The following is a 21,248-nucleotide window of genomic DNA, read 5'->3' on the forward strand; positions in this document are numbered from 1 at the left end:
CATTCTGTTGAGTGAATCTTAACAGGTTTTGCTTTTATTTTGTTGGGAACAACGTGTAAATCTGAATAATCCACATTTAAAGTTCATATTTCCGTTGAATCTCGAGTGAATATTAAATCAGAAGTAAAATAAGCAAAAATAAAATAAAGTTTCTTTCAGTTGGATGTGTGGAGCTGCTCTCAGATATTCTGAAGCTGCGTCTCATGAAATTTAATATTTCTGCCCCTGAAGGTTTGATTCAGGCTGAATTTTAGCTCCAGGCTCCAGTCGGTCAGAGTAAAACATTTAGAATCCTCCAGACACCAAACAGAAGCCAGATAGGAGGACAGAACCTGATTCAGAACCAGAACATCTGTAGTGAGAAGAAAACTAAATAAGGAGATTAAATCAGAGTCTGGACCGGTTCAGACCAGCAGATGGACTGGTTTATACTGGGTTTGTTATTGGTTGTATTGTTGGCTTTATTATTGGTTTTGTTGGTTTGATTGGTTTTGTTAGTCTTACTGGTTTGATTGGTTTTGTTGGTTTAATTGGTTTTGTTGGTGTTATTGGTTTAATTGGTTTTGTTGGTTTTGTTGGTTTTGTTGGTTTAATCAGTTTTATTGGTTTATCAGTTTTATTGGTTTAATTAGTTTTCTTGGTTCACTTGTTGGAGAATTATGTGTATTTAGGACAAAAAAAAGTTCAGTCTTTTGTATACATGATATATATGTGTGTGTATTTGGTTTGAAGTGATCCTTTTTTCTAAAACTGAGAGCAGAAAACATTTCCTGCTGTTTCTCCTTTATGATGCTTGAGGCACTTTAAGTATTGAATCTGAGTCTCTATATTTGAATCATCCATCATCAGGACAACAGATGTGAGATAAAATCTGTTTTCTGATCAGCTACAAGCCGAGAACATGAAAACTTAATTAGATCAGAGTGTTGCTGAGGTAGGGCTGCACAGTGGCGTAGTGGTTAGCACTTTCGCCTTGCAGCGAGAAGATCCCTGGTTCGCGTCCCGGCTTTCCCGGGATCTTTCTGCATGGAGTTTGCATGTTCTCCCTGTGCATGCGTGGGTTCTCTCCGGGTACTCCGGCTTCCTCCCACAGTCCAAAAATATGCTGAGGTTAATTGATTACTCTAAATTGCCCGTAGGTGTGAATGTGTGAGTGATTGTTTGTCTATATATGTAGCCCTGCGACAGACTGGCGACCTGTCCAGGGTGTCCCCTGCCTTCGCCCGAGTCAGCTGGGATAGGCTCCAGCACCCCCCGCGACCCTAGTGAGGAATAAGCGGTGTATAGATAATGGATGGATGGATGGATGTTGCTGAGGTTCACTGACAAGAGTCTAATAAAAGAGATCAAAGTGACAGTTTGTTTGTCCACTTTTAATACTTTATGACTTCATTAAGCTGCCTGTGGCTCCTGCTGAAGATACTTATCTTTTAAAACGCTCAATAAATGCATAGTCAAGTTACATTTTTCATATATAAGCAACAACATTGGTCCAAAAACACCAGAGAGAGAAAAAGATCCAGTTTGTCTGCCTTTTGAATACATTTTATCTATAATTTTAAATATTTCAGTGACAGAAATAACCATTAAAATAAGATTTTACTGATAAAACCTGAATCTATAACAGGTGATAATGAGACTTACTAAAACTGAATTTAATCCAGGTTTTGATCAACTGCAGTTGAAGTTCTCTTTGTTGCTTCCAGATGTTTGGGGGGTTTTCCTCTGAGATAATAACATTTTTCTAAAGCTAACTTTTTCTATTTTTGCAACAGGACTTCATGATTGTTGAAGTAATTTTCAAGTAACCAAGTCATATGGAAGAATTTACAGCATTTCTGGATTCCTTCCATGAGAACACGTTTAATATTTTGGGTTCTTGGTCAGTCAGAGCAACATGTGACAAGATGTTAGTTTGTGAACCTGTAATCGACATCCCTCAACGTTTTCTGGTGTTTTTGACGGTTTTTCTTTTAGAACAAAGGCTTCATTGATAATGAAACTAGCTGTTAGTTTCAGCTTTGATTTGATGCTTTCAGCTGCAGTTACTGCAAAAAAAACCAAAACAAATAAACTCTAAGAACCACGTAGAGCACAAGAAGAACCATCCCCTAAACAAAGATGTTTCTCAACTGGTGATGACGCTTTGAAAAACATAGTTTTTTTTCTGAGATTACTCAGAAAAATAAAGGTGCTAACTGGAACCAAAACTGGTTCTTTACAGTGATACCATAGAAGAACCACTTTTAATTTCACAAAGAACATTTTAGCAAGACGTTCTTTCAAGTAACATTTTTGCAAATGGTTCTTTGAAGATCCCCAAAGGAAGGTGCCTCTAAGAACCATCAAAACATGGTTCCTGTTGGTACCATTAATAGTGCTCCAAAGAACTTCAACAAAAATTGGTTCTTTAAAAAACTATCTTCCAGATTTTGGACTTCATGGATCCATCTGGTTTGGAAAATGGGACTTGATAATTAGTTAAGTACTTTTCAAGCAAAACTCCGATAATATTAGGAATAAATGAATATTGAGAGCATTTCGTACTTTTAAGGAAATACAAAGTATTTATAGAAACATCCACTAAATAAAGATGTTCTTCAACTGGTGATGGCACTTTGAAGAACCAGAAAGCCTTCCACGTGCTAACTGGAACCAAAAGTTATGCCTTAAAAGAATTATTTTTAATTACACACATAACTTTTTAGGCTATTTAAAAATAACATTTTGTTTAATCCAAAGAACGCCAAGAAAAACCAAAACTGGTTTCTTTAGGCACCATAAACGGCTGTCTGAAGAACTTCAGCAAAAATAGGTTCCGTAAGGACTTTTTTTTCCGCATAGTTCCCTGTGGATCCTACTGGTTTTATTTTGACAAAATAACTTGATATTGTTTAGTAATTTTTAAACCAAAAAATGTAAGAATTTGCATCATTTTTGTGTTCCTTTCATTAGAATACATTTATTATTTTAAGTTCTTGGTCAGACAGAACAACATGTTATACAGTGTCAGTTCTAGGTCTGAGAAAAATGCCAGCTGAAACTAAAAAAGCGTTTTTTTTTGGCATTGCTTTCATAGAAGAACCATTTCTAGCTCCACAAAGAACAATTTCATCCAGCAGTTCTTTAAAACAAACCCCAAAGTGTCCAAAGAACCATCAAAACATTGTTCTTTAGGCCTCAAAAATGACTGTCCAAAGAACTTTAGCACAAAAAAGGTTCTTTAAGGAGCAGCTTTCCAAATAGTTCTTTGTGAACCCACCAGGTTCTATTTTAAAGACAGGACTTAATAATGGTTTCATTTTTAAGCAAAAAAAAAAACGGAAGAAGTGGCAGCGTTCCTGGTTCCTTCTATTAGGACACATTTATTATTCTGGTTGTCTAGAAAGTCGGCTCATTTTTAAACAATAGAAGTCTTGAAGAACCTCTAAAGAACCATTATTTATTAGAGTTTATTCAGAAAATAAACCTGCTAACTGGAAGGCCGTCATAGCAGAACTATTTCTTGTTCCACAAAGAAACTTTTAGCAAGAGGGTCTTTTAAAAAAAACACACATTTTGTCCAAATCAAAGAACCCCAAGAACCATCAAAAACTTGTTTTCTCTGGGACTTAATATGTTTTTTTTTTTTTTTTTTTTAGTAATTTTCAAGCAAAAAATGTAAGAATTTGCAGCATTCTGGGTTCCTTTCAATAGAACACATTTATTATTTTGGAAACTGAGAAAATCGAATTGTGTTTATGCAACAAAATTCTTAAAGAACCATTAATTTTCTGAGACTTTGCTCCGAAAAAGAAAGGTAGCACCTTTATTTTGTAAAAATACACAAGTCTAAAAAAAGAACTGGAACAATCAAAAGTGGTTCTTTGCAGTGCTGTCTTAGAAGAACCATTTTTAGTTCCACAAAGAACATTTTAGCAAGAAGATCTACAAAAAAACCCAAAACATTTTATCCAAGCCAGAGAACCCCAAGAACCATCAAGAAATGGTTACTTTAGGCACAATAAATGCTGCTATGAAGAGCAAAAATAGGTTCTGGAAGGAACCTTTTCAAGATTGTAGTTTCTGGATACAATTGATTGTCTTTTGATGATCTGACTTGATATTTTTTGTAATTTTTAGTCAAAAACATGTAAGAATTTGCAGCTTTTCTGGGTTCCTTCTGTTAGAACACAATTATTATTTTGATCATCAAGACAAATCATACCTTTTTTAAGCCATAAAAGTCCTGAAGAACCTTTTAGCAAGAGGGTCTTTAAAAAAAACATTTTGTCCAACCCAAACAACCCCAAGAACCTCTCTCCGAAGAACTTTAGCCAAAACAGGTTCTTTAACCCTCCTGTTGCCTTCATTTACGGGCACCAAAAAATGTTGTTTCCTTGTCTGAAAAAAATCCTAAAATTCAGGGAAAAATTCCCCAAATTTCTGAAAATTTGCAAAACCTTCAGGAAGAAAATTTTAATAATTCCTTAAAATTTTCCCTTAAAGGTTTTTTGTTTTTAAATCCCCCAGATTTGGCAAGAAAATTCTTGAAAATATTTTCAACAAATGAGTAAAAAACTAAAATATGTAAGAATTTGCATCATTTCTGGGTTCCTTCCATTAGAACACATTTATTATTTTAGTAATCGGGATCAATCTCATGATTTTTATGCCATAAAGGTCTTGAGGAACCCTTTGGGAACCGTTACTTCTGTGAGGATGATGAGTGAAGGCTGCTGCTCTGTTTCCAGCAGCCCACACAGTTTCTTTTATTGTGAGGAACTTTACATAACTTGGAATACGTTTGGATGTTTGGTGAGCGGCAGAACAAAGATAAAAGCGGCAGCTGAGGAGGAGGAAGTCCTGACCGACCGTCCTCCGTCCATCGATTCCTGATTCCTCTCAAACACAAACTTTCAGCTGCAGCAGCAAAACTCGTCTTCTTCTCATTCGGCTCCAAACACAATAAAATTAGAAACGAATTCTTCTGCAAATTGGCTCAGAAACTCTGGCCGTCTTCCCCCGGAGGACGAACTTGGAGGAAACTTCTCGGAGAACTTTAAATCACGGAACTCCTGCTTTTTGTTTCTGCGTGGTGATTGTTTCCGACAGAGAACATCTCATCTTCGTCGTGTTTTTAAATCCGTTCTGCAACGGCAGATGCTTTAATGGAAACAGAGTTCCTGATAAAGGAGTTTATTTCTGACGCTGGTTTTTATTTAGAAAAGCAAAAAGGAAAAGCTGCAGGATGACAACAACACAACAACACAATGCAGCAGAACAAATGAAACAAACATGACAAAGGAGGAGGTTTGTGTCTCAGTCACTGAACTACGGAGGCCCAGAGAGGACAAATACGACGATATTAGATAAAACACGAAAACAAAACAGGAAACACGACGTTAGAAAGTGTACAAGAGCAAAAAAGACAATGCAACGTCCAGCAAAACACGACAACATGAAGCAAAACACAACAAAACTCAGCAAAATCTAACAACATTCGACGAAACACAAGAACAAAACAGGAATCCTGACAGCACCCAGCAAAAGACAACAAAAGAGGAAACACATTACACAACATACAAGGACAAAATATGACAGCAAAGGTTGTTTGTTGTTTGTTTCCTGTTGTTTTGTTTAGTTTTCCTGTTGTTTTGTTGTATTTCTTGTTTTGTTGTGTTTTTCTGTTGTTGTGTTTTATGTTGTTTTGTTGTTTCCTGTTGTTTTGTTGTGTTTTCTGCTGAGTTTTCTATTGTTTTGATGTGTTTCCTGTAGTTTGTGTTGTTTTCTGTTCTTTTATTGTGTTTTATTTGTTGTTTCCTTTTCTTTTGTTGTGTTCTCTATTTTTTGTTGTGTTTTTCTGTTGTGTTTCCTGTAGTTTTTGTTGTTTCCTTTTCTTCTGTTGTGTTCTCTGTTCTTTGTTGTGTTTGTCTGCTCTTTTGTTGTGTTTTCTACTCCATCTTCGCCCCACTGATCCACTCTCGTTGCGTTTAATCCTCAGATTAGGCTTGACAGATTTTACTTTCGGTCATTTTTGTCTCTGATTTATAGAAACTTTGCAGTCTGACTCCACTTTTAGACGAAGAGAATTGTGTTTTAGCCGCAGAGCGACATGTGGGAGATGAATTATTAAGAGAATAAAATGTTAAAAAGTGAGGAAAAGGCTCCAGAAAGGAAGCTCTGGCGGAACGTCGAGAACCGACTCGTTGTGTTGCTGCGTTTGATTCCAGTCCAGTGCGATCAAAGAGTTTCCTTTAATCAGAAAAGCTTAAAAGTTAATGTCTGGTCTCCTGGGATCCGCCGGGTAATTAAGATTTGAGGCAGAATTACGCTCAGTTTGTGCTAAAAGTCTGAACACATCCTGCTTCTCTCAGACCACAACGGAAAATTTGACAGAAACTGCAACCAAAAAAAACAAAATTAGACATTCTACACTGTAATAATTAGATCTTCCACCTCTTTGTCTCAAATACTCCACTTCTGTTGCTACATTTATGAGCAAGTTTAATTATTATCTGTATTAAAAGCAGCTTCCTCACAACAGACACACTAAAAAATATGGTTATTTATGAATAAACAGGCAGGAGCAAGGAGTAAAAGAGCAAAAAAAAAACTAATAAAGTGGAAGATTAATGACCATAAATAATACATCAAGGAGATGTTATTAAAAATTCACAGAATAGAGCAGAATAAAGAGTAATGTCAAAACAAAACACTAGAGTTAAGAATAAAAATAAGCTAAAAATTCAGAAAAAAATGACTTTCACAAGCAAGGAGGCCAAAACAGAAAATATTATATTATTAACCAAACAGATGTGGTATTATTATTGTTGTTGTTATTTTTATTATTATTATTATTATTATTATTATTATTGTCGTTATTTTCTTTTTTTATTATTATTATTTTATTACCATTTTTACGCCATTTTTGGCTGTTTTATGTCACTTTGTGTGACTATTTTCATCACCTTGTGGTTATTTAGACATTTTAGAGTCAGGAAAAGCAGCATTTTGTGCTACTTGATGGACATTTTCAATCACTTTTGGTTAATTTGTATAATTTTCTTGTTTTATCATTTTATTGCCATTTTTTGGTTGCTATATGTCATTTTGTGGTCATTGTGCTCCTATTTTTGGGACATTTTCAATCACCTTTGGTTTAATTAGAATAATGTTCTTGTGTTTTATCATTTTATGATCGTATTTTGGTTGTTGTTATTTTGTGGTCATTTTATTTCCAGTTTTGGATGTTTTATGTCACTTCTGGTCATTATTGGGCTATTTTTCATCACATGCTGGTTATTTTGACATTATAGAGTCAGGAAAAGCAGCATTTTGTGCTACTCAGTGGTCATTTTAGATCACTTTTTGGTTAATTTGTATAAATTTCTTATCATTTTATTGGCATTTTTGGTGGTTGTATGTCATGTAAAGCTTTAAAACTTAATGTTTAGCAAGATAGAAATCTGACATGAAAATCAGCACTAACGTCTACCAACAAGTAGACCAAACCCAATGGACATTTTACTCCCATTTGCAGTCACTTCTGGTCATTTTGACATTTTAGAGCTAGCAGAAGCAGTTTGGGGTCTTTTTGTGCTACTTGATGGACATTTTCAATCATTTTTTGGTTAATTTGTATAATTTTCTAGTTGTTTTACCATTTTATTGGCAGTTTTTGGTGGTTGTACGACATTTAATGAGCATTTTTTCCTATTTTTGGTGACTTTGTGGTCATTTTTGAGTTATTTTGCATCACATTCTGGTTATCTTGTCATTTAAAGTTAGCAGAAGCGGCTGTAGAACGTAAATAAACCCTGTGTAGTGTTCTCATTCTGAATGTGGAAGCAGTAAGGATTGGTTTTATTCCAATTTGTAGCTGGACAGCTGTATTTTATCCAGTTTCTATATAGATTGGGAATAAAATTCTTACAGGCTTGTAAAGCTGGGAGGCTGTCTGGATGTGGAGGCAGCCAGAGGATTGACTTTAGGTTTTCATATTCTCACAGCTTTCATTTTACAAATTCAAGTTTATAAAACACAATAAAAATGGATTTTTTTTCTTTTACCCCATGGGAGCTTTAAAATCAGCTTAAGGAAAAAGAAACTTCAACTTTCTAGTGTCGAACTGCCCAGTTGAAAAAAAAAACACAGTTTAGTCCAATAAATGTGTATTTTTGAGTTAAAAAATGACTCTAAATAGGATATAAAGTAGTTTAAATGATCAATTCAAATATAGTGCATCAATAATAAAGAGGGATTCTGCAAAATGTGATGCATTCTGCTGATTATATTCATCGAATAAAATCTTTTTCCTCAGTGCTATTGATGACTTTGTGCAGTTTTTCTGCATCTCCTGACTGTTTTGCATCCAGAAATAAAGAACAGGCCAGAGGTGAAAGTTGACGGATACACAGCCGACGAGGAACTAAAAGGCTTCCGATCAAAAATATGAAATATTCATGTGAAAGAGAACAAAGGCCGATCAATATCCTCTGCTCTTCTTAGAAGTGGACGCTTACAGAATGAGAAAATAACATGTTTGCTGTCGGTTTAAGTTGTATTTGGTAAATTAGAAACACACAAATTCAAATCCACACAGAGGTGGATGGAGTTACTGATAATGTTCTCACACAGGGCTTCTGACAAACTGTTAAATACACCTTAGCACCTAAAATAAGGAAGATTGTACCATTTAGTAGATTAAAGTCTTGTTGCTTTTAATGCTTTTTGACTGTATTAACAAGAACAAACACTTTATTTATGATTTTTTTTGTAATTACCGTAATTTCCGGACTATAAGCCGCTACTTTTTTCTCACGCTTTGAACCCTGCGGCTTATACAACGATGCGGCTAATGTATAGATTTTTACGTGCGAGCTTCATGCCATCAATACATTTAGCCTCGTCACATCAGACCAATAAAATTACCGAACAGGTCACAGTGGACCAATGAAACTGTTCGAATTAAATCAAACACACTCACACTAAATTCTTCAAATCAGCCATTTTGCGCTTCATGCACACACCCTCATCATGGAAAACACACAAAGAAATGCATATGATGCAGCTGTTGCAGGCCGAGTCTCCTCTCCTTTACCCTCGGCAGGTTGCGGTGTGTGTGTATGTGTGTGTGAGTGTGACGTGAGGAGGCGCGCTGCAGGTGTGTGTGTGTTGCAGAGATGAGTGTGGAAGCGGAGGCATAGTGAGATGCACCATGATGATACAGCCAGTTATACAGGACAAGAGTGGGAAGCCAGTGTTCCCTGGATGAACTGTAAGTGTGGACAGTTGCTGCTGGTTTAATAAAGTGCCTCGTTCTCCCCCTGCAAAGTTTGTCCGGACTTATATCTGGCGGTTACCATTAACGAGCCCCGCTAAGCTAAGCGGGCTAGCGCTACCCGAGGCTGCCCAACTGCTAAGCTAAGCAGGCTAGCGCTACCCGAGGCTGCCCAACCGCTAAGCTAAGCGGGCTAGCACGACCCGAGGCTGCCCAACTGCTAAGCTAAGCAGGCTAGCGCTACCCGAGGCTGCCCAACTGCTAAGCTAAGCGGGCTAGCGCTACCCGAGGCTGCCCAACTGCTAAGCTAAGCAGGCTAGCGCTACCCGAGGCTGCCCAACCGCTAAGCTAAGCGGGCTAGCGCTACCCGAGGCTGCCCAACCGCTAAGCTAAGCGGGCTAGCGCGACCCGAGGCTGCCCAACCGCGGTTCGACGGCCGGCAGAATCGGGTCGGAAACACGGTTTTTAAGTTAAAGGCAACCGATCTGCCTGTCGAAGAAGGAAATAGAGCGTAAGCTTGATATCAATGAATCAATGGGGAGACGTTGGAGTCGGCAGCGTGAACTGACTCGATGCGTTTTACTGCGATGTTACAGGCACTGTTCGGAAAAACCATACTTTAATTAAAAGTTTTTAAAAAATCCTTCTGTGTAAATATCTCATGTTACAACGTGGACACCTGCGGCTTATAGTCAGGTGCGGCTTGTATATGTACAAATTTTTTTTTCTTTTTAAATTTAGTGGGTGAGGCTTATATTCCGGTGCGCTCAATAGTCCGGAAATTACGGTATGTGCATAAGTTCATGAGTATTTCTCAGTTTAGAGGGGTTTGTTTCGCGTTTATACCAACTTTTCTTGTCCACAGCTGCTCCAGCTTCTCATTGAGTGAAACCTTCCAGTAATCAGCACAAAGCTCCACTGTTCTTTGGTCGGATTGACAGATGAGACGTTCCTCCTGTTAAAGTTCAGATTCTGGACAAATTAAAGAGTTCCTGAGATCTTCTGGCTTCACAAGTTGGAAATCTGTCGGAGAAAACTACTTTTGTGTTGTTGTTGTGGAGTCGAGGCGGTTTTCTCAGTCCAAAGTTCTTTTTTTTACACTCATCAGATGTATTTTAACTATTCTTTGTCATTTTCATGCTCTGGTTAAGTTTGTGGTCATTCTGGGACTATTTTTCAGCACATTCTGGCCATTTTGACATTTGTAGAATCAGGAAAAGCAGCATTTTGTGTCAGTTTGTGGTCGTTTTGTACTAATTGATGGGCATTTCAGTCACGTGCTGTTTAATATGAATTCTTTTCTTGCTGTTTTATCATTTAATGGTAATTTCCTGGTCATTGTATGTCATTTTTTTTGGTCATTTTACCTCCATTTCTGGTTGTTTTTTGTCACTGTTGTCATTCTGGGTCAATTTTTCAACACATTCTGGTTATTTTGACATTTTAGAGTCAGGAAAGGCAGCATTTTCTGTCACTTTGTGGTCATTTTGTGCTAGATGAAAGACATTTTCAATCACTTTTTGTTTAGTTTGAATAATGTTCTTGTGTTTTATCATTTCATGATAGTATTTTGGTTCTTGTGTATTCTTTTGTGGTCATTTTACTTCCCTGTATGGTTGATTTATGTCACTTTGTGGTCATTCGGGGACAATTTTTCATCACATTCTGGTTATTTTGACATTTTAGAGTCAGGAAAGGCAGCATCTTGTGTCAGTTTGTGGTCGTTTTGTGCTAGTTGTTGGACATTTCAATCACTTCTTGTTTAATATGAATTCTTTTCTTGTTGATTTATCATTTTATGGTAATTTCCTCATTGTTGTATGCCACTTTTTGGTCATTGTACTCCCATTTGTACTTGTTTTATGTCACTTTGTTGTCATTCTGGGTCTGTTTTTCATCACATTCTGATTATTTTGACATTTTACAGTCAGGAAAAGTTGCATTTTGTATCACTTCCTAGTCTTTTTGTACTAGTTGATGGACATTTTAACCATTTCTTGTTTAATTTGAATAATTTTCTTGTTGTTTTATCATTTTATGCTATTATTTTGGTTGATCTGTGTTACTTTGAGGTAATTTTGCTCCCGTTTGTGGTTGTAGCCACAAACCGTCATGATCATCCACATGCTTTCTGCTACAGTTTAAGGAGAAAAAGCAGATGTTCACAAACACATCTGTAAGCCAAGTTCTGATGTTGATTCATGGTCAAGATTCGTGACATTTAGTTCTCAAATACGTTGAAGTCCATGTGACATTTCAGTCACCCCTAGTATTTGAGAAATCTGCAGATACAGCTGTTAGCAAAAGTCTTCAAAGACTTGTGAAGACTTTGAGCATAGAACTCTTAGAACTCTTTTTTATCGATAGATAGACCTTTATTGTCCCCAGGGGAATATTCGTTGTCACAGGCACTGTCAGGTACATGAAAAATACACATATCATGAATAGTTAGACACAGGACAATAGGACAACACCCATGCTGGTGAGAGATGGGTGGGAAACATACTGCAGGTACTACAGGTCACTGAAATGCATGCGTCTTTAAAACCAAAACTACAATCAGGCACTTTGGTTCTTTCAAAGATCCAATAAAGATCTCCTGCTGGGTCAAAAGTAGACTTACAGCAGCGCTAACATTTGGTAAAAAGTCAATTTTTGCCTTGAATTAGGAGCATCCACAAGCTCCTGGTTGGATCTTTGACAGAATTGGTGCAGTTTTGTTTTTAGCGAAGCCCGAATCATCACTTTTAATGCAGCCTGCCTCAAAAAGCAGCTCAACTTTTGACCTGAACTATACTCAAGGTGCTCCAGTGTATCATGAACCCGACGGAAACAGGATTTCCCCGGTCGTGGACACGGTAGATTCAAATGTTCCTCAAAGTGCCGTCTGTTAGCCGAACGCCAAGTTTTAGTGACACGGAAACTGAGAGGGTTGACGGAGTGGAAAGTGAAGCAGACGTCTAAAAGTTGGGCAGCAGCTCCGTCCTCCGTCTGTGTTCCTTTTTGCTCGCCGTCCCTCCACATGTGGGTCCATCTGGTTCCTAATGACCAGATGGACCAGATGGACCGACTCGTTCTCTCTCCAGGTGATTTAAAGCATCTCTTAATTAGAGCCGATGTCTCATTTAGACCCATTTCTCACCAAGTCCTTTCAGTTTCGTCCAAATGTGCCATTAAGCTAATTAACTAATTGCATGATTTGTGGTGTGGAGTCCTCTCCGCTGTGTGTTTACCTGAGTGTGTTTGTGTTTCTGGTGACTCTGGTGATGGAAGCAGGAATTAGCCAGACCCTTTGAGGAGGAATCATCCTATTTATTCCAGGAAAACATCCAAAAATTAGTCAAATCCACCACTTTTCTTTCAACCCTGATACTATTTCCGTCCAAACTAGCTTGCCAAGTAAAACTTCTATTGAAGACAAAGTAAGAAACACATGTAAAAGCACAGAATCTGGATCCAGGAATTAGTCTTTCCCCAATCTGCAATTTCTTTTTCAAAAATTCTTCCTAAAATTTACAGTAGAATAACATAGAAATGTGATTAATCCTTTGAGGAAAGCACCATTTCCTGTTTAAACCAAGAAAACATCCAGGAATTAATCAGATCTGTTAACCCTGAAAACATTTTTTCAAAATGAACTCTTTATCTGACAACCAGTTGTTACACCAGATATTACAGGCGCAAACTGAGAAAGAAACATGTAAAAACACAGACTCTGGATCCAGGAGTTCGACTTCCCCCACTCAGCAGCTTCTTTTTCCAAAATTCTCTCGAAACCTGAAAACTTTTTGTTTAACAAGACAGAAATCTGACACATGTAAATCAGCACTAACGTCTAACAAGAAGTAACCCGATCCCAGCAGACAACGTAAAGGATCCTTCCGTTTCTCCTCTTGTTCATTAGAAACTTAATATCACCAGGAACTTTTTCTTAACAAGATGCAGATCCATTAAAACTACATCTAATTTAATCCATGAATTACACAGAGCTACGTCAGGGCCAAGAATTAGCCAGATCCCTGCAGATATCGTTAATTTTAAAGGAGATTCTTGTTCATTCTGTTCATTAACGACTAAAAATAAGGCAACAATTCGATTGCTTCACGAGACAGAGGTTCATTAAAAAGCAAATCTCCACAGTAAACACTGTAATCCATGAATTAGACAGAGCCGCACTCCTCCGGATTTAGCCTGATCCCGGGGGTAATTTAGACAGAGCTCGTTAAAGCCCGACATGTTTGCGGATGTCTATTAAAACATTGAAACCAGACAGACAGAGGAGGAGAGACGACAGAAGGAAATGAATAATGGGAGGAAATGAAGAAGAACAGAAGAGACGACATAAAAGAGGAAATCAAAAACATGCAATAAGGAAAATAATCAGATGGACATAAGAGGAGAAATGAAACTCCAAAAGTTCCATCTGGAGGCAGACTGAAAGGATGGAAATAGGACGATGAATGAACAACAGAGGTAGAAACAAACAAACTCGACTAAACACACAACTAAACCCTGATCCAGCTCTTCAGCTAAAAGACAACTTGTTGACCGGCTTTGATTTCCAAACATAATTAATTTAGCTGCAGTCTGTCTGAAGCCGAAGCTGGAGGGAAACCAGAGCAAACTCGGGATTCCAAAAATCACTAAAGACTCTTCATTACTGTCGGCACGGTTACCTGCTCAAACAGCAGCGTTATGGAGACCAAAGATGGTACAGATGATGAGTTAGCCTTCACCTTGTTGGCCTTTAGAAACTGGATACGACCTCGATATGCAGGAGGTAGCACCAACCTGAAACATACCTCTCTTTATTGTCGAGTTTATTCTAAATGGGAGCATAAATTACAAAACAACCTCCATGTTATGATGAAGAAAGCTTTAAACCAGCAAACAAAACCCTTCGATGTCAATGTTGTTTTAACTATCCCGTTCACATTTATTTTTTTGCTTCTAAATCAGTCCTCGATAATACACACTCTAAGTAGATTAAAGTTCTGCTTGACAACTGAATAGTTCTGAAATCCAACAAGGAATTGTAGTTCTGCTCCTTAATGTTCTGTGGGTGGTCATGAACCTCATTTAAAAGCATCAGAAACCTGTTTTCTCTACATGCATGTCAGAAAATGTAGATTGCGTGTAGTACCTGGTTGTTCTACCACTGGTTGTTGGTCATTTTAGATGGGTTTTTGGGTCATTTTGGAGAAGTTTCAAGATGTTTTGGACAAATTCTTTCTAATTTTTTGATGTTTCTGGTCATTTTTGACTTCAGCGGTCGTACTTGGCTGTTCCACCACTGGTTGATGGCCATTTTACACAAGTTTTTGAGTAATTTTGGAACATTTTGGAGAAGTTCCAAGATATTTTGGACAATTTTTTTTGAAATTTATTTATTTTTTTATGTTAGCTGTAGTACCTGGTTGTTCCACCACTGGTTGTTGGTCATTTTAGATGAGTTTTTGAGTCATTTTGGACAGTTTTGAGTTGTTCCGGGGAAGTTTTAAGATGTTTTGGACAAGTTTTTTCTAATTTTGATGTTTCTGGTCATTTTTGACATGAGCTGTAATATCTGGTTGCTCCACCACTGGTTCATGGTCATTTTAGATGAGTTTTTGAGTCATTTTAAACAATTTTGGTAATTTTGGAGAAGTTTCAAGATGTTTTAGACTTTTTTTTCAAATTATTTGATGCTTTTGGTGATTTTTTGCAGTAGCCATAGTACCTGTTTGTTCTACCACTGGTTGTTGGTCATTTTAGATGAGTTTTTGAGTCTTTTTGGATAATTTTGTGTAATTCTGGGGAAGTTTTGAGATGTTTTAGACAATTTAGACAAGTTTTTGAGTCATTTTGGAGAAGTTTCAAGATGTTTTCGACAAGTTTTTTTTCACATTTTTCTGTTTTTGGCCATCTTTGACATTAACTGTAGTACCTGGTTGTTCCCCTGCTGGTTGTTGGTCATTTTAGACGAGTTTTTGAGTCATTTTGGGTTTATCTTGTGTACAGTGTATGTTTTGGTCACAACAGTAGCTTGTGTGCAGTTTGTGTTTCGTTATTACATCTATCCATCTTCCAGTCATTTTTAACCAGTTAACAGGCAAAAATGTCTTTTTTGTTGTCTTTATGAGTAAATGAGACCTCCATTACCACAAGTGGTTAACAAAATGCATCTTTTCAGTTCTTCTGTTTGGGATGATCCTAAAATTCCTCTGTCTTGGATAAACCCTGGATTTGTAAAGTCTGTCTGTAATATCTGACCATCCAACATGCAGTTCAGTCAGACCATGAATCGGTTGTTTGACATGTTTATCTGCTAAGTGTCACGGTGAGTCTCCAGAGGATTGAATGTCGATGCAGCGTCTTTCAGCAGATAAAGACGTGACATTTGTGTTTCCAGGAGAAGCAGCGTTTCCTGACTGACGTCCTCCATGAGGTGATGCTGCTGGACGGCCTCAGTTCCTCCCATCCCATCTCACAGGAAGTGGAGCAGGCGACGGACATCGACCGAGTCTTCGACTGGATCGCCTACAAAAAGGTCAGTCGCATCACACTCAGGAAAGTCGTTTGTGCTGCTGAATTCATTAATACGGATTAAATTAGTGGAATCAGTCCACATAAAATCAACTAAATCTGAAAAACGTTCCCCCTGATCCCTTCAGAAACAGCTCAGTGTTACATTAGTGTATTTAATGAAGCCGTGCAAAATTTTACTTTCATACTATGAATGCTAATATTAGTAGCAGTTGGAAAACTTTCATTTGCTAGAAGTTGTAGTTTTTTAGTTGGTTTTTTCAGCACATCTGTTTTGTCCAGATTGTTCTCATGAGATAAGTAGAAGAAGTAAAGGATTTTGATGTATTGTGTTTTTAATCTTAATCTTACTGTTGGTATTTTCAATTCGTAACACAATATGTTCACAGTATATTGAAATCTCACTGTTTTTACCATTTATAGCTCTAAAAAGTGTTGTCTTTTTGGCATTTTTCAGGCCTTCCATAGACCATAGCAGGCTTTGGGGATTGGATGGTTGAGTGTTTTCCCCAAAACTTAAAACCACAAACAGAATAGGAAGTCAAAACAACTCCAAACAAGAGATTAAACAGGCTGTTTGAAACTGTCTTAGTAATTTAAATGAGCTTAATTTAACCAAAAGTGCACTTGTAATCAGCCAAAGCTGACGACCTTAAAAGAAATCAACATTATTCATTCAAAAGATGCAGCTGTACCATCAACTTCTGTCTCCTAACTGTGTACATACCGAGATACGCATGAGCTCTGGTTGGAGGTCATTAATCACCTCAAAAGTCTTTGTCACGGTGCCCCTTTACTAGCTAAACCACCACAATGCTCTCTGCTTGCTGAGTATAGTATATTTTTATGTACATTTTTGCAGTATTGCATCAGAAAAAACATTTCTGCAGTTTTGAAAACTGAGAGAAAGTAGCTGTTTCATTTGTTGTTTTTGCCTTAGAGCAGCATGAAACACGACCGACACCAGCTGAGACTAAACAATAATTACAACTTTCACAGCTTGCTTTATGTCCAGCTTCTTCTACTGTTTTTATTACAGTCATGTAGCCTGTAGCACCACCTTCTGACAACATTACACAGTCAAGTTTCTACTGTTCTACCTCATTAAGTCTTTGTCATAGTTCCTCTTTACTAGCTAAACCCCGACAATGCTCTCTGCTTGCTGAATATAGTGTATTTTTATACATATTTTGCAGTATCACATATGAAAAAGTTAAAATCTGAAAACGTTTCTGCAGCCTTGTAAACCAAAAAAAGTTTTAAGATGATAGAAACGTCATGGGAGACGTTATCTGACGTAGCGAACATTTGACTCACATGACTGATTATCTGTTTCTTTTATTGTGTTTGTCATAGAACAGCTTCAAACATGGTCAACACCAGCTGAGACTAGAGAATAATTACAACTTTCTCGATTAAAAAACAATTTCTGGACACATTTTCCTTCCATAGATAGACAAAGTTTTGCATTTTACTTCAAATTTATGGCAGATACAGCAGCAACAACTTGCTTTGCTTCCATCTTCTACTGTTTTTATGACAGTCATGTAGACTGCAGTGCCACCTTCTGACAACATCATGCAGCCAAGTTTCTGCTGTTCAACCTCATTTAAGCCCAGTTGATCCCAGTTTCTTCATGAGCTCTGATCGGAGGTCATTAAGCACCATGGAAGGCTTTGTCATCCTGCCTCTTTACTTGCTATCATATGACTCATTAGCTGTTTCTTTTGTTGTCTTGGCCAACACCAGCTGAGATTAAACAGTAATTACAACTTTCTCGATTGCAAAACAATTGTTGGACATTTTTCTACACTTTTCTTTTATAGATAGACAAAGTTTAGCATTTTACGTATTTTTCATTGAGAATTTTTAGCAGGTGCACCTTCTGGTCGTCACCTTCTGATGACATCAAACAGTTTATTCGCTCCAAAGCAGCTCATGGAAACAAAAACTCATTTTTTCATGTTTCGCTTCATATACAAATTTGCATCAGATGTGCTCCCTGCTTGGAATCCCTCAATGTAAAATGGTGTCGTTGTGTTTGACGGTGTGCTTCTCTGTTGGTCCTGTAGGGGGCGGCACTGATCCGGATGCTGGCTAACGTGATGGGACAGCCGCTGTTCCAGAAAGGCCTCAACGTAAGTTCATGTGCAGGTCCAGCTGTGCATACAGAGGTTGCAGTATCGGAGGGAACAGCTGGGCTTTAAAGTGATTTGTCACCGACAACAGGATGCAGGATTCAGACTCAAATACAGTCATATTTTGGCAGAAGCCGGACTGTCTGGAACACCCTGAGCATACAGATGTGTGGTGAATAAGTGTGTTTGACTGCAGCGCTGCAGTCTGGTGGGAAGTTTTTCTGCTTCTTCCTGATGTAACAACTTGTCAATGCCGCAATCAATTGTACGCAACCCGAGGTCAAGCCGAGCCCAGCCGCCGTTCTCAAGGAAGGAACAAAACACTTTTTAGAGACTCTTTTCGAGAGATTTAATTTGTTATTCTAAAGGATGGATTCCAGGGGTCCAGGACAGCAGCCAGGACTTTAAATTACTGAGGTCAAGGTCTAGGTCAGTTAGTCTAACACCATCAGATACCGTTTTATGGTTTATTTATTCATTTAACAGTTTAATTCTGGTTTAAATGCATGTAAAATATTCTAAAGTTGATCCGTAAGTGTAATGTTTAATGCCTGATTAGAAGGAAACTGGATTTTGAAAATGTTCCACCTTCATCCAAAATTCTTCATCAAACTGACTGGTGGGGAGTCCCAGGTGCTTATTTTCACCCCTAAATCACATGATTTAAGGCACATTACCAACCCCAAACTCAGAAATAACAGAAATTGAAATGTAAATGCTGGTGAAACTGCCTGGGGAGGGATCTCAGGGCTGCATTATAAGTGGCTTTCAGTCTATGATCCCTCACCAGGCAGCTTTACCACCTTAATTCATGTGGGTTTTGGGCTGTTCACAACCTAAAACAGATAGGATGGTTGTAAAAAACTGTTTTAAAACCACCTAACACCTAATAGTGAATCTGTCTGGTGAGGGATCTCAGGACTACATTATAACATGCTATGAGCCTCAGGTCAATCTTTTCACAACTATTAACACCTTGAGGTGTGTCTTGGGTTGTTAAAAGCCTAATAAAGATGTAAATGATTGTGAAATTGCCTGGTGAGGAAACTCTACCACAAACATTCACACCTTTTTTGACTGCTAGAAGCCCACGACTCACGTCGAGGTGTAAATGTTAGTAGAACTGCCTGGAGAGGGTCCTGATGACTGCACTAATAAGTCTACAGGCCCTCACTAGGCCGTTTTATCACCTTGATTTATGTGGGTCTTGGGCTGTTTATCACCCAAGATGGTTGTGGAACTGCTTGGTGGATGTCCCTTATTGGGCAATTTCACAGCCAGTCACATCTTTATTGGGCAATTATCTCCCCAAGACTTACCTTAAGGTGTTAAAAGTTGTGAAACTACCTGGTGAGGAATCTCAGGGCTGCATTTTCAGTGGTAATAAGTTTGAGGTCCATCACCAGGCAGTTTCACAACCACAAAAACCACCACAAATTGACACAAAATGACTATAAGTAGCCTGAAAACAACCAGAAATTGACATGAGACAACCACAAGGAGACTCAAAATGACCACAAATCGACACCAAAGACACATAAAATGACCACTAAGATACACAAAACAAACACAGACATAAAAAAAAAATAAACTGGCAAACTGACACAATTACCAAAAATGCACACAACATGACCACCAAAAGACACAAAACAACTACAAAGTTACACAAAATGACCATATAGACATGCAAAATCACAAGGAGACACAAAGACAACACAAAACAACCGTATGGAGACACAAAAGACTACAAATTGACACAAAATGACCATTAAAGAAACAAAATGACCACAAAAAGACAGACACAGCCACAAAGATGCAAAATACAACCACAGTGAGACACAGAATGGCCACACAGAGACACACACTGGCACTAAAAATACACGAGTTGTGTTGGTGAAAAACAACACAATGGTTGTGTTTCATAGATTTCCTGCTCAGAGCTGGACGGTCAGACTGCAGCTACTGTAAAAATGATGTCACATGATGTAACAGGGAAGTGGGTTAAATATAGTTCTGAATAGAAGTATGGATGAATCATACACACACACACACACACACACACACACACACACACACTTTGTCCTGATTTTCCTGCAGAATCTGTCAGTGAACTGGAACACAGTGAGAACCAGCTTCTATATAAAACACTGCTGATCCAGGAGAATGCAGTGTGTGTGTGTGTGTGTGTGTGTGTGTGTGTGTGTGTGTGTGCGTGCGCGTGCTGAACATTAAAACACACTCCTCGCCAGCAACATTAGTTTCAGTCCTCGGCTGCGTGCAGGAATCTGGGAAAACTATATTTTCTGCTGCGGTTTGGTTCATTTTCCTTCTGCTGCATCACTGAACTTTAATCGGATGTTTAGTGACAAATAAAACTCATAATCGGCCATAAAAACAGCTAAAACGGCACCTGATGGAATCTGAATCTGACAATTTGTGGCATGACAGCAGCCGTAAGTACACAAAACACAACTCCACAAACAGAGCAGCAGCAAATTTCGCTGGTATTCAGTTAAATGTAGAAGTTAAGGTGCAGAAAAGAGAATTCTAGTTTATTTAAAACTGCTGTTTTTCTATTAATGCGGCTTGAAATGTTTGTTAAAGTTAATAGAGACACAAATCAACCCTAAAGCTTCACCAAATGACCACAATGAGCCTAAAAAGCAACATCAAAGAGATACAAAATGATCAAAAACAGACACAAACTCACTGTGAAGAGACATGAAGTCACCACAAAGGCAACACTAAGGGCCAAAAAAAAACAACAAAGGCACAAAACCACCTGAAAGACACATAAAATCATCAGTAGGAGACAAAAAAATCACCTTGAAGAACACAAAAATGACCACAACGACCCTAAAATTACCACAGACACAAAACTACCACAAAAACACCCCAAACTACCACAAAGAGACAAAAAAATCACCACAATGACACACATCACCAGCATAAAACACAAATTCACCATTAAAGACACAAAATAACCACAAATAGACACAAAACTACCACAAAGACACACAAAATCACTACTAAAAGACGCAAAATGACCACAAATGCACACAAAATGACCACAAAGACACAAAAATCACCAAAAATAGGTGCAAAATGACCACAAAGAAAAGAAAAATAACCACGTTTAGACAAAAAAATCACCACTAAGAGACACAAAATCACCAGTAAAGACACAAAATGACCACAAATAGACACAAACTGCCACCAAAAGACAAGAAAATCAAACCAAACCCAACCCAGAGACACAGAAAACCACCTGAAAGATGAAGAAAACGACAGCAAAGAGACACTGAAGGACACTAAAGACAAAA

General features: G+C 37.9%; 1 protein-coding gene across 2 annotated transcripts in view; it reads left to right on the forward strand.

Annotated features, from left to right (window-relative positions):
- The window catches only part of LOC111571736 (thyrotropin-releasing hormone-degrading ectoenzyme-like), a 280,894-nt gene that overhangs the window by 198,496 nt on the left and 61,150 nt on the right, over positions 1 to 21,248 (forward strand). For both annotated transcript variants that reach the window (XM_055006866.1, XM_055006865.1), the window contains 2 exons: positions 15,654 to 15,791; positions 17,860 to 17,925. In XM_055006866.1, the coding sequence (XP_054862841.1) occupies positions 15,654 to 15,791; positions 17,860 to 17,925 (204 nt within the window). The remainder of the gene's footprint in view (positions 1 to 15,653; positions 15,792 to 17,859; positions 17,926 to 21,248) is intronic.

Source organism: Amphiprion ocellaris, chromosome 21, assembly GCF_022539595.1.
Source record: "Amphiprion ocellaris isolate individual 3 ecotype Okinawa chromosome 21, ASM2253959v1, whole genome shotgun sequence".
In the NCBI taxonomy this organism is placed as follows: domain Eukaryota; kingdom Metazoa; phylum Chordata; class Actinopteri; family Pomacentridae; genus Amphiprion; species Amphiprion ocellaris.